This window comes from Mustelus asterias, assembly GCF_964213995.1.
Source record: "Mustelus asterias chromosome 26 unlocalized genomic scaffold, sMusAst1.hap1.1 SUPER_26_unloc_2, whole genome shotgun sequence".
In the NCBI taxonomy this organism is placed as follows: Eukaryota; Metazoa; Chordata; class Chondrichthyes; order Carcharhiniformes; family Triakidae; genus Mustelus; species Mustelus asterias.
In genome coordinates this window covers 1,463,706-1,477,626 of record NW_027590087.1, presented here as the reverse complement: position 1 = coordinate 1,477,626, position 13,921 = coordinate 1,463,706, and the positions used below count along the sequence as shown (strand labels likewise).

General features: G+C 49.7%; 1 protein-coding gene across 1 annotated transcript in view; it reads right to left on the bottom strand.

Moving 5' to 3' along the window:
* The window catches only part of LOC144482121 (NACHT, LRR and PYD domains-containing protein 3-like), a 90,373-nt gene that overhangs the window by 54,176 nt on the left and 22,276 nt on the right, over positions 1 to 13,921 (bottom strand). The window contains 3 exon segments of the mRNA XM_078201351.1: positions 6,739 to 6,804; positions 6,894 to 7,065; positions 11,426 to 11,456. Of these exon segments, the coding sequence (XP_078057477.1) occupies positions 6,739 to 6,804; positions 6,894 to 7,065; positions 11,426 to 11,456 (269 nt within the window).

Genomic DNA, 13,921 nt, shown 5'->3' with positions numbered 1-13,921 from the left:
GCGCGATAGCGAGGGTGCGCGCGATAGGGAGGGTGCGCGCGATAGGGAGGGTGCGCGCGATAGGGAGGGTGCGCGCGATAGGGAGGGTGCGCACGATAGGGAGGGTGCGCGCGATAGGGAGGGTGCGCGCGATAGGGAGGGTGCGCGCGATAGGGAGGGTGCGCGCGATAGGGAGGGTGCGCACGATAGGGAGGGTGCGCGCGATAGGGAGGGTGCGCGCGATAGGGAGGGTGCGCGCGATAGGGAGGGTGTGCGCGATAGGGATGGTGCGCGCGATAGGGAGGGTGCGCGCGATAGGGAGAGTGCGCGCGATAGGGAGGGTGCGCGCGATAGGGAGGGTGCGCGCGATAGGGAGGGTGCGCGCGATAGGGAGGGTGCGCGCGATAGGGAGGTTGCGCGCGATAGGGAGGGTGCGCGCGATAGGGAGGGTGCGCGCGATAGGGAGGGTGCGCGCGATAGGGAGGGTGCGCGCGATAGGGAGGGTGCGCGCGATAGGGAGGGTGCGCGCGATAGGGAGGGTGCGCGCGATAGGGAGGGTGCGCGCGATAGGGAGGGTGCGCGCGATAGGGAGGGTGCGCGCGATAGGGAGGGTGCGCGCGATAGGGAGGGTGCGCGCGATAGGGAGGTTGCGCGCGATAGGGAGGGTGTGCGCGATAGGGAGGGTGCGCGCGATAGGGAGGGTGCGCGCGATAGGGAGGGTGCGCGCGATAGGGAGGGTGCGCGCGATAGGGAGGGTGCGCGCGATAGGGAGGGTGCGCGCGATAGGGAGGGTGCGCGCGATAGGGAGGGTGCGCGCGATAGGGAGGGTGCGCGCGATAGGGAGGGTGCGCGCGATAGGGAGGGTGCGCGCGATAGGGAGGGTGCGCGCGATAGGGAGGGTGCGCGCGATAGGGAGGGTGCGCGCGATAGGGAGGGTGCGCGCGATAGGGAGGGTGCGCGCGATAGGGAGGGTCCGCGCGATAGGAGAGGGTGCGCGCGATAGGAGAGGGTGCGCGCGCCAGTAGAGGGTGCGCGCGCCAGGAGAGGGTGCGCGCGATAGGAGAGGTTGCGCGCGCCAGGAGAGGATGCGCGCGCCAGGAGAGGATGCGCGCGCCAGGAGGGGATGCGCGCGCCAGGAGAGGATGCGCGCGCCAGGAGAGGATGCGCGCGCCAGGAGAGGATGCGCGCGCCAGGAGAGGATGCGCGCGCCAGGAGAGGATGCGCGCGCCAGGAGAGGATGCGCGCGCCAGGAGAGGATGCGCGCGCCAGGAGAGGATGCGCGCGCCAGCAGAGGATGCGCGCGCCAGGAGAGGATGCGCGCGCCAGGAGAGGATGCGCGCGCCAGGAGAGGATGCGCGCGCCAGGAGAGGATGCGCGCGCCAGGAGAGGATGCGCGCGCCAGGAGAGGATGCGCGCGCCAGGAGAGGATGCGCGCGCCAGGAGAGGATGCGCGCGCCAGGAGACGATGCGCGCGCCAGGAGAGGATGCGCGCGCCAGGAGACGATGCGCGCGCCAGGAGAGGATGCGCGCGCCAGGAGAGGATGCGCGCGCCAGGAGAGGATGCGCGCGCCAGGAGAGGATGCGCGCGCCAGGAGAGGATGCGCGCGCCAGGAGAGGATGCGCGCGCCAGGAGAGGATGCGCGCGCCAGGAGAGGATGCGCGCGCCAGGAGAGGATGCGCGCGCCAGGAGAGGATGCGCGCGCCAGGAGAGGATGCGCGCGCCAGGAGAGGATGCGCGCGCCAGGAGAGGATGCGCGCGCCAGGAGAGGATGCGCGCGCCAGGAGAGGATGCGCGCGCCAGGAGAGGATGCGCGCGCCAGGAGAGGATGCGCGCGCCAGGAGAGGATGCGCGCGCCAGGAGAGGATGCGCGCGCCAAGAGAGGATGCGCGCGCCAGGAGAGGATGCGCGCGCCAGGAGAGGATGCGTGCGCCAGGAGAGGATGCGTGCGCCAGGAGAGGATGCGTGCGCCAGGAGAGGATGCGTGCGCCAGGAGAGGATGCGTGCGCCAGGAGAGGATGCGTGCGCCAGGAGAGGATGTGTGCGCCAGGAGAGGATGCGTGCGCCAGGAGAGGATGCGTGCGCCAGGAGAGGATGCGTGCGCCAGGAGAGGATGCGTGCGCCAGGAGAGGATGCGTGTGCCAGGAGAGGATGCGTGTGCCAGGAGAGGATGCGTGTGCCAGGAGAGGGTGTGTGTGATAGAGAGGATGTGTGTGCCAGGAGAGGGTGTGTGTGCCAGGAGAGGGTGTGTGTGCCAGGAGAGGGTGTGTGTGCCAGGAGAGGGTGTGTGTGCCAGGAGAGGGTGTGTGTGCCAGGAGAGGGTGTGTGTGCCAGGAGAGGGTGTGTGTGCCAGGAGAGGGTGTGTGTGCCAGGAGAGGGTGTGTGTGCCAGGAGAGGATGTGTGTGATAGAGAGGATGTGTGTGCCAGGAGAGGGTGTGTGTGCCAGGAGAGGATGTGTGTGATAGAGAGGATGTGTGTGATGGAGAAGATGTGTGTGATGGAGAGGGTGTGTGTGCCAGGAGAGGATGTGTGTGCCAGGAGAGGATGTGTGTGCCAGGAGAGGATGTGTGTGCCAGGAGAGGATGTGTGTGCCAGGAGAGGATGTGTGTGCCAGGAGAGGATGTGTGTGCCAGGAGAGGATGTGTGATTGATAGAGAGGATGTTTGCGGGAGAGGATTTGTGCGACAAAGCTGATGTGAGATATAATGCAAGACATGAAGCATTTTTTTGGGGAGTGGAGTTTGGAAACTTGCAAATGACAAGCATCTGAGCGGATTCGGAGGAGAAATAGCAAACGGTATCGTGTGTGCTGATGAGACCATCATAGTTTCCTGCAATTGTACATTGTCATTCGTGTTATTCTTAGAACGTGTGTATATTGGGTGACCTAAAGAAGGAGTAAAGGTGTATTTTATTGTAATCCATTTTTCATTGTTTAATAAATGTTCCTTTCTTGTTGCTAAAACTAAGTAGTGGTTCTGTGACTCTGTCAGTCTATGCTTATTTTTTTTTCTTTTTAAAAGTTGCAATCCTTTGAGCCAGAGTTTAATTGTGGGATCATCCCATCCCGTTATAACATCGACTGGAATTGTTACAGAAGTGGGGACCTGCCTGGAATTTCAAAACGTCGAGAAAGGGTAATTGGATTCTTAGTAAAAATTCAGTGGAAATTTTCACACATGGAAGGCCAGTTACTGGATGCTGAACGGTAAAATTATTTTGGTGTTTATTGTACCACAGTTGGAATGCGAAATCCCGTTGGAAATTGCTAAGACGTTCCTGAAAATGGAAGGTGTAACACTGATGGGTTTACAGAAAGTAACTAAGACTTAGTTAACTGAATTGGCAGATAATTTGGAATGAGAGTGACTTGTAGGGGAAAGGAAAGGTGGAATTATTGAAAGTCTCGCGAATCATTTAAAATTGCAAGGGTTGTCTGACAGACCAAGTTCTTCAAAAAGGAGGGAAATTGGACACAAGAGGGAGCTGGATAAATTAATCGCTGCCGACTGCGTATTGCTCTGTTCATGCCGAACAAAGATCCATCGCCATCCAGTTATTAAATAACCTCCAAACAAATACCACTTATAGATATAGACACAAGAGCCAAACTATGAGACAGAAGAGAGAAGAATGCAAAGTGTTTAAGGAAGATTGAAACAAAGTGAGAATTCGCCACCCCTCTCCGCATGGCAGCATCAGGGCTGCCTGAGCACCACATGCGGTATTGAGAAGTCTGAGCTGAACCCCATGCTGATCGATCTGAGAAAAGTCAGGTATGGAAAGGTCTGGTCTGAGCACTTTCCTGAACTGAGAACATTCAGAAATTCTGTAAATGAGGTCCTTGAGAAAAACATTAATTCAATCTCAGAACTGGAACTGTCAGCGGGTTTTCAAAGCAGTTACTGGAGTCTGAGAACAGAATTAGAAAGTTTGAGGATAACAACATAAGCAACGACAAACTACTCTTTCATTTACTCTATCAAAATAGGCATTTAGAGGACAGATACGAGTACCTCGAAAAATTCAGGAGACAGAATCCCCTGTGAATTTATGGGGTGCCAGAAAACTAAGGCGGGGACATTATCCATTTGGTCAAAAGCTCTTTCAATGACCTAGATAAACTGCCAGTCGATGTTCTACTACAACTAGAGCGGGTTCATAGATCGCTGCAGCAAAAGCTGTTGAATACTAATGCACCCCTGAGATAATCGGTGGTAAAATCGCTCAGATTCCGGACACAACAATAGATTCTCACCAAGGCTTGAGGTGAGAAAAATCTCCAATTGAAAGGAAGGCGATTCATGCTCGATAACGATGACTCGCCACATCTGGAGTGGTAAACATGTGAATATACAGCTATTAAAAAGCAGCTTAGGGAGAAAAGCCTAAAGTTTCAAAACATTACCCGGTGAGGCTGAGAGTCCACCTCAAGGATGCAAGCAAATCCTTTTCATCTGCATTGGAGGCTGCAGAGGGTTTGCAACATCTGGGCATCAGTGCGAGCCGATTGGAGGGTAAGCAGCTAGAGCGAACCTTGCACCACATCGCATGTTATTTGCTGATATTATTTTCCAAGAGGCAGAGATTTATTTTTTATACGCACTTTGCTTTATTCAGTGATGTTCAGAAAGTTTTAGCCAGTTCACATAACGGGTGGGGATATGAACACTTTGATGGGCGGGGTGGAGCAGTCTCAGCTGACCGTATCCATGGACACGGCTGCGCTTGTTTAGACGGGAGAGTTAACTCATGTGGCTTATCACCAATGGAGCTGTAGGCTTCAGAGTCGGAACATCTGCTCTGGAGAATTATAGTTATGAGACTCAAGTAGGCATTTGATGGGTTGAATAGCGAGCCACTTTTGTTGGTTTGAGCACATTTGGTTTTCAGCACTTGGAAATGGATCAAATTTGCAGTTAAACTTTTTATGTGTATAGTTTTTATCACAGTACTCCCAAGTAAACCATGTAAAAGCCATTGCATTGGCAGTACATTTTTCTTTCTTTTTCTCCTTTCCCCTCTCTCAATGCTTTCTTCTCTGATATCAGGCTACTTGCCGAGCTGGATACTCCGGTCAGATCAATTAAATGCAGATTATTATGGATGTGTTCAAGGTAATTAGCTAGAATGTAAAACCTCAAGGGAAAAATGCTCTCTGAGCTGAAACATCAAAGCTGCAAAATTGCATTTTTAAAGGAAACACATTTGTCAGATAAAGAACATAGTAGCTGGGCAGATCTTGGGCAAACCAGGTCTTCTTTTCCTCTCACCCATCAGGGGGAATAAGGGGTTTAACAATCTTATTTCACAGACTGGTGAAATTTTGTGTCCACTCACAACATACGGACAATGAAGGCAAATTCGTATTGCATAACGGAACAGGAGAAGGCACGGAACTGTCATTCATGTGCCCCAAATGAGAATGACACACAATTCATGAAGCTAATCTTCAATCTTATCTCAGCTAAAAGTACAGGATTGTCCTTATTGGGTGAGATTCGAATTGTGTTCTGTCCCAAATGGGAGACTGGCTCTCAGCATCATCAAACCCGTGCTCCAATATAAGCAAATCACTGAGCAATCATGTTACTGAAGCTGGGCTGCTGGACATATGGAAGCTTCTGCACCCGAGTAACAGAGACTTTATATTTTACTCCGAAACTCACTGCTGTCACTCTCGCATTGACTATTTATTTACAATTGAGTCAGAGTCTCATAGAATCATTGACAGTGACATTCTCGCTATAACTCTCTCTGATCATAAGTCCATAGGCTTGTGACCTGGGTCAAAAATCTACTGCAAAGAGATGGCATTTGAATGCATCTTTCTTAAATGATGATGAGAAAATAATTACAACGTTGTCTATAACTTAATACTGTCCTTGACCCTATGAAACAGCGTGAAGGAGCATTTAAGGGGCGGCATCATATCATTTACTTGTTCCAAAAGGAAGAAGAATAAATTAAAGTGATCAAATGCAAAAAGGTAATTCATAATTTAGAACAGCAACACAATAAGCAGCACGCATTAGCTTTGATGGTCACCCTCACAAAGGCACGCCGAGCTCTCGATACTTGGCTTTCAGAACAAGTTGAAGGGTGTTTATGAATTGCAAAACAGAGACATTACGAGCATGTTAACAAGGCGAGCCTTGATAGTGGGGAAGGAAGCCACCAGGTCCATCGAGTCTGTACCGACTCTCCGACAGAACATCCCACCCAAGCACTTTCCCGCAACTCCACATATTTACCCCCGCTAATCCCCCTAAATGGATTAGTTAACTGAGGATTTGAACTATTTAAAGAATAAACTTGAAAAAACAAACTTGGCGACGGTTCAGTGAAGTTCAGGCATTCAAAGTATTTATGGACTATGGTGGAAAATACACAGAACAAGAAAATGAGGTTCTGGTAATTTAGAGTTGGTTAAGTGAAAAAATATAAAGCACAACAGACGAAAGATGATTGGGAAAAACAGGAATGCAGTGTGAAGGTTGTGATGCGATCAGCCATGGACTTGTTCAATGGTGGAGCAGCTTAGAGGGACCGAGAGGTCAACATTTGCTCCTAATGTGTATGGTCGGATGAATTGCAAACTTGAACCTGTGCAGAACAGATGAGGATGGACGACAAATTCAAACAATATTTAACCCTGATTCCGAGACTTCGATTTTCTGATTTCCAAATTCTGACAACTAACTATTCAGACTCTGAGAAGTGAAATAATTAGTTTGCAATCTTCACTGTCATCACTTACCTTTTAGGTTACTGGGTACTTCCGATAAACCTTGTGGGATGTTCATGTAAACAAATGCATCAGGACCTGATTAAAGGAATTACAATCATGAAATCAGCTATGTGCAAGATCAGAAAAATCTGCAATGTTTAATTCACTGTGCGATTTTACTGTACCAAGTGTCGGTAATTCTCTCAGTATGTTCTCCAACTTTGGTAACCCACGGTGCATTTCCACAAAGGATTCCCACATCACCCTGAGAGCCCGAGAGCCTTTCTCTATAACCAGATTTAGGAGAAGTTTGGAACAGTCCGCGAGGTTCCCACTGTCTGCGATTTCATTTACTTTCTGTAAAGAATAATAAGGAGCGTATTGAAAAACCAAGTGAAAGGTAAGCACTGGGAATGAGAAGGAAAGGATCTGTTCAGGGATTTCCCAGGTGTTTTGAGGACAGGAGGCAGTCCCTGGACTGGGTCCTGATCCATTCTGAACACTGAATAAAGATCACATTTTGATTCCGTCCTTAATTCAAACGACATATGAATAAACCAAATTTTTAATTTAAAATAATTTTCAAAGAGAGTGAGAAATCCCAGAGAACCAGCAATAATTTCAATGAGATTAATTCCATCTGAACTTCCGTGCCCAACATGACATCAGATTACTGTGAGACTATAGGTTTCACTTTTTTATTATGTTGTGGCAGTGTATCATGTAAATGGTAAACACCGCTGCCATGTGTGTCGATAGTGGAGGGCGTGAATGCTGATGTTGGTGAGATGGGGTGTCAATCAGGTGGCTGTTTTGTCCGGGATGCTGTCGAGCGTCTTGAAAGTTGTTGGAACTGCGCACATCCAGGCAACTGGAGACGATTCCATCACACTCTGACTGTGCCTTTTAGACGATGAATAGATCTTGGGGAGTGAGGAAGTGAGTCACTCTCCACAGAATCTCCAGAATCTGACCTGCTCTCGTCACCAGTATTTTGTGCCTGGTACAATTCCGGTTCAGGTCAGCTGCACACACACACCACCCCCCCACCCCCAGCATCGTGATAGTGGGGGATTCAATGATTGTAATGAAATTCAATCGCCAAGGAGGGAGGGGTGGAATCTCTTTTGATGGCATTTGTAATTGCCTGGCATTTTTGTAGCACGAACGTTACTTGGCATATCGCAGCCCAGGCCTGACTGGTGTCCAGGTTTTCTTGCATATGTGCACCAATTGCTTCGGCATCTGTGGAGTTACAAATTGTGCTGAAAATAGTGCAATCGTCAGCAAACACCCCACATCTGAGATTAAGTTATAACTACGATCACTGATGCGTCTTTCTCTTGCCAGAATATTGCCATGGCCCAAAGCATTTACAGTTTACATTTATTTCGGTTATTTCATGATATCATTTGGAGTGAACTGAATTAGCTAAGGACTGACATCTGTGATGACAGGGACCTCAATAGACAGTCACAATAGATCATGTACCGGCTACTAAAACAGAAAAGGCTGGAAAATCTCAGCAGGTCTGACAGCATCTGTGGGGAGAGAATAGAGCCAAAATTTCGTGCCCAGATAATCCTTCGTCAGAGCTCTGATGAAGGGTCATCTAGACTCGAAACGTTGGCTCTATTCTCTCCTCACAGGTGCTGTCAGACCTGCTGAGATTTTCCGGGGTTTTCAGTTTTTGTTTCACATTGCAGCATCCGCACTATTTTGCTTTAATTCTTTCTTTCAGCTCCTGCGTTCTTCTGGCTAATAATGTTTGCCAATGTTTCAGCTTTATCTTTTGTACTGGAATGTTCAGACATACTGAAACATATTTCATTAAGGACGTGGATATTTGGGGCGCCTAATACTCCAGATGGTTAGTTAATAAATCACACCAGCCATGGTCGAATCCGGCAGGGATGCAGAGCTTTAGAACATAGAACATAGAACATTACAGCGCAGAACAGGCCCTTCGGCCCACGATGTTGCACCGACCAGTTAAAAAAAAACTGTGACCCTCCAACCTAAACCAATTTCTTTTCGTCCATGAACCTATCTACGGATCTCTTAAACGCCCCCAAACTAGGCGCATTTACTACTGATGCTGGCAGGGCATTCCAATCCCTCACCACCCTCTGGGTAAAGAACCTACCCCTGACATCGGTTCTATAACTACCCCCCCTCAATTTAAAGCCATGCCCCCTCGTGCTGGATTTCTCCATCAGAGGAAAAAGGCTATCACTATCCACCCTATCTAAACCTCTAATCATCTTATATGTTTCAATAAGATCCCCTCTTCGCCGCCGCCTTTCCAGCGAAAACAATCTCAAATCCCTCAGCCTCTCCTCATAGGATCTCCCCTCCATACCAGGCAACATCCTGGTAAACCTCCTCTGCACCCTCTCCAAAGCCTCCACATCCTTCCTGTAATGTGGGGACCAGAACTGCACACAGTACTCCAAGTGCGGCCGCACCAGAGTTGTGTACAGTTGCAACATAACGCTACGACTCCTAAATTCAATCCCCCTACCAATAAACGCCAAGACACCATATGCCTTCTTAACAACCTTATCTACTTGATTCCCAACTTTCAGGGATCTATGCACACATACACCTAGATCCCTCTGCTCCTCCACACTATTCAAAGTCCTCCCGTTAGCCCTATACTCAACACATCTGTTATTCCTACCAAAGTGAATTACCTCACACTTCTCCGCATTAAACTCCATCCGCCACCTCTCGGCCCAACTTTGCAACCTGTCTAAGTCTTCCTGCAGACTACGACACCCTTCCTCACTGTCTACCACACCACCGACTTTGGTGTCATCAGCAAATTTGCTAATCCACCCAACTATACCCTCATCCAGATCATTAATAAATATTACAAACAGCAGTGGCCCCAAAACAGATCCCTGAGGTACACCACTTGTAACCGCACTCCATGATGAATATTTACTATCAACCACCACCCTCTGTTTCCTATCCGCTAGCCAATTCCTGATCCAATTTCCTAGATCACCCCCAATCCCATACATCTGCATTTTCTGCAGAAGCCTACCATGGTGAACCTTATCAAACGCCTTACTAAAATCCATATATACCACGTCCACTGCCTTGCCCCCATCCACCTCCTTGGTCACTTTCTCAAAAAACTCAATAAGGTTAGTAAGGCACGACCTACCTGCCACAAAACCATGCTGACTATCACCTATCAATTCATTACTCTCCAAATAACTATAAATCCTATCCCTTATAATTTTTTCCAACATCTTGCCGACAACAGAAGTGAGACTCACCGGTCTATAATTCCCGGGGAAGTCTCTGTTCCCCTTCTTAAACAATGGGACAACATTCGCTAACCTCCAATCTTCTGGTACTATACCAGAGGCCAACGACGACCTGAAGATCAGAGCCAGAGGCTCTGCAATCACTTCTCTTGCCTCCCAGAGAATCCTTGGATAAATCCCGTTCGACTAAAACATTTGAACCCCGGGACCTGCAGCATCCATTCCTGCCCCTGCTCTATCCATGTCTCTGAAATAGCCACAACATCGAAGTCCCAGGTACTGATCCACGCTGCAAGTTCACCCACTTTATTGCGAATACTCCTGGCATTGAAGTATACACATTTCAAACCCTGCTCCACCCCACCTCTGCAATGCCGTGCATTGCAGTCCCCATCCATGCATCCCTCACTTTCAGCCCCACTACTCAGGATCCCTCCCCCCCCCCCCCCGAATCAGTTTAAACCTCCCTGCATGGCCTTAGCAAATTTACCCCCCAGGATATTGGTCCCCTTCTGATTAAGGTGTAGACCATCCTTCTCATAGAGGTCACACCTTCCCCAGTACGAGCCCCAATTGCTTAAGTACCTGAACCCCTCCCTCCTGCACCATCCCCTCAGCCATGAATTCAAACCTTCCCTCTCCCTATTCCTCTCTAAACTATCCCGTGGTACAGGCAAGAGTCCAGAGATAACCACTCTGTCAGTCTTGGCCTTTAGTTTCCACCCCAACTCCATAAATCCCTGCCTAATATCCCCTTCCCCTATCCTCCCTATGTCGTGTGTCCCCACATGTACAATAACTTGTGGTTTATCTCCCTCCCCCATAAGAGTCCTGAATACCCTGTCAGACACATCCCGGACCCCAGCCCCTGGTAGGCAACACACCAACCCTGAGTCCCTACCTTTAGTTCCGACCCTCCTATCTGTCCCCTTAATTGTGGAGTCCCCAATCACAAGGCCCAGTCTTTTACAGCCCCTAACCACCTGAGCTTTCTCACTCGGCTCACCCCCAGAGATCTGCTCTCTATGCTCAGTTGATTCCTCCTCAACTGTAGCCTCCAGCACCGAAAACATATTATGGAGGGGAACCGCCCCAGGGGATTGTCTTCCCGATTGCTTCTTACCCCTCCTCCTGGCATTGACCCAAGCCTCATTTCTAGGAGTTACTATTTCTCTATAACTCCTATCAACTTCCACCTCCGCCTCCCGAATTATGCGGAGTTCCTCTACCTCCCCCTCCAGCTCCTTTACACGCTCCTCCAGAAGCTGCAATCTAATGCACTTCTTACAACTAAAATCTCCTGAAACACTACTGGATTTCCTCACCACATACATCCCACAGGAGATGCAGCATACTGCCTGAACTGCCATCCCTGAAGCCATTACCAGCAAGAAAAAAAGAAAACAAAAACTTCCCCACACTTCCCCAACTGTCACTCTCCACTGCAGCCCGAGCAGCACTCGCTCACTGAGACACCAACTGTCACACTCTACTGCAGCCCGAGCAGCACTCCCTCACTGAGACACCAACTGTCACACTCTACTGCAGCCCGAGCAGCACTCCCTCACTGAGACACCAACTGTCACACTCTACTGCAGCCCGAGCAGCACTCCCTCACTGAGACACCAACTGTCACTCTCCACTGCAGCCCGAGCAGCACTCCCTCACTGAGACACCAACTGTCACTCTCCACTGCAGCCCGAGCAGCACTCCCTCACTGAGACACCAACTGTCACACTCTACTGCAGCCCGAGCAGCACTCCCACACTGAGACACCAACTGTCACACTCTACTGCAGCCCGAGCAGCACTCCCTCACTGAGACACCAACTGTCACACTCTACTGCAGCCCGAGCAGCACTCCCTCACTGAGACACCAACTGTCACACTCTACTGCAGCCCGAGCAGCACTCCCTCACTGAGACACCAACTGTCACACTCTACTGCAGCCCGAGCAGCACTCCCTCACTGAGACACCAACTGTCACACTCTACTGCAGCCCGAGCAGCACTCCCTCACTGAGACACCAACTGTCACACTCTACTGCAGCCCGAGCAGCACTCCCTCACTGAGACACCAACTGTCACACTCTACTGCAGCCCGAGCAGCACTCCCTCACTGAGACACCAACTGTCACACTCTACTTTGGATCCGATTCACTAGTTTTCGGGTCACTTCCCTCATGCTTGTTCTGCTGTTTGCTGTAAAAGCATTCCCGCGTTGAACCTTCACCAGTTTGACACCTGTTGTTGAGGTACCCCCGGCGCTATCAATGGCATCCCCTCCTTCACTGTTCATTCACTAGGACTGATACACTGGCAATAGCAGAGCAGATGATATGCTGGGCCGTTAAGGTCGAATACAATTCTGCTGCTCCTACTGATTGATCACACTGTCTAATGGCTGCGCAGTTTTGACTCAACTGATCTGTACAAAACCTATCACATTTAACTCGTTGGTAAATCCACACAACACCTGAAGGTAAGTCAGGACTTTGCCTCCTAATGGAAAGTTTGTTGGTCACTCCGACAACTTTGACCATGTGCATCTGGAACAGACAGCCTGATCAGGAGGAGGTCAAATAAGTTAAACCTTTTGTTGATTCACTCACCGCCTGCCGCAGACCCAGTGCAGCAGCTATGCCCTTTAGGACGTTGCTAGCTCATTCAATGGTGGCGCTACTGAGCATGACTTGTTGATGGATATTTCAGTCCCCACCCAGAGTATATTTCCTGCCCTTGCCATCCTCAGTGCTTCCTCCAAACAGTGTGTTACATGGAGGAGCACTTGTTCATCAGATAGTGGACATGGGAGGATGAAACCAGCAGGCAATTTCATTGCCACGCTTCCAACCGGATTAATGAGACTTCAGGGAGTTCAGACTCAATGTTGAGGACATCCAGGGCAATCCGTTCCCCACTGGATGTCTTGTTGGTCTTTCCTGTCAGCGGGACAGGTCATACCCAACAATGATGATGGTTGTATTTGGGACATAGTCTGCAAGTATGATGTTGAGAGGTTCATTGTTTCAGGGAACTGGTTGACTAGTCAGTGGGATAGCTTTCCGAATCTTAGCACTGGCCCCACATGATGAAATTTGTAGGGTCGACAGGGTTGGGAATGTAATTGTAATTTCCGGGTGAATCATTCGGTTTCAATACTTTTAGACTTTGCAGCCATTTAATAAAGCTGAGTTGCCTGTTAGACTCTTCAAGACGTAAGATGTTGAAGCCATTGAAAGGGTGCAGAGGAGATTTACAAGGATGTTGCCTGGATTGGGGGGCATGCCTTGAGGATAGGTTGAGGGAGCTTGGTCTCTTCTCCCTGGAGAGACGCAGGATGAGAGGTGACCTGATAGAGGTTTACAAGATGTTGAGAGGTCTGGATAGGGTAGACTCTCAGAGGCTATTTCCAAGGGCTGAAATGGTTGCTACGAGAGGACACAGGTTTAAGGTGCTGGGGGGTAGGTACAGAGGAGATGTCAGGGGTAAGTTTTTCACTCAGAGGGTGGTGGGTGAGTGGAATCGGCTGACGTCGGTGGTGGTGGAGGCAAACTCGTTGGGGTCTTTTAAGAGACTTCTGGATGAGTACATGGGATTTAATGGGATTGAGGGCTATAGATAGGCCTAGAGGTAGGGATATGATCAGCGCAACTTGTGGGCCGAAGGGCCTGTTTGTGCTGTGGCTTTCTATGTTCTATGTAATCACACTGTTTTAGAGCTGGGGTCACATGTAGTCCAGACAAGGACAGCAGATCTCAGTCGACAAACAACATTATTGATTGGGATGGGTTTTTACATCAATGGATAATGTTTTCATGGTCAGCATTACCGAAACGAGATTTCAATTCAAGATGTATTAGTTGATTTTCATTTCCAAAATCTTCCATACTGGTTATATGAAAGCATGTGCCCACAGTATTAGCCCGGATCT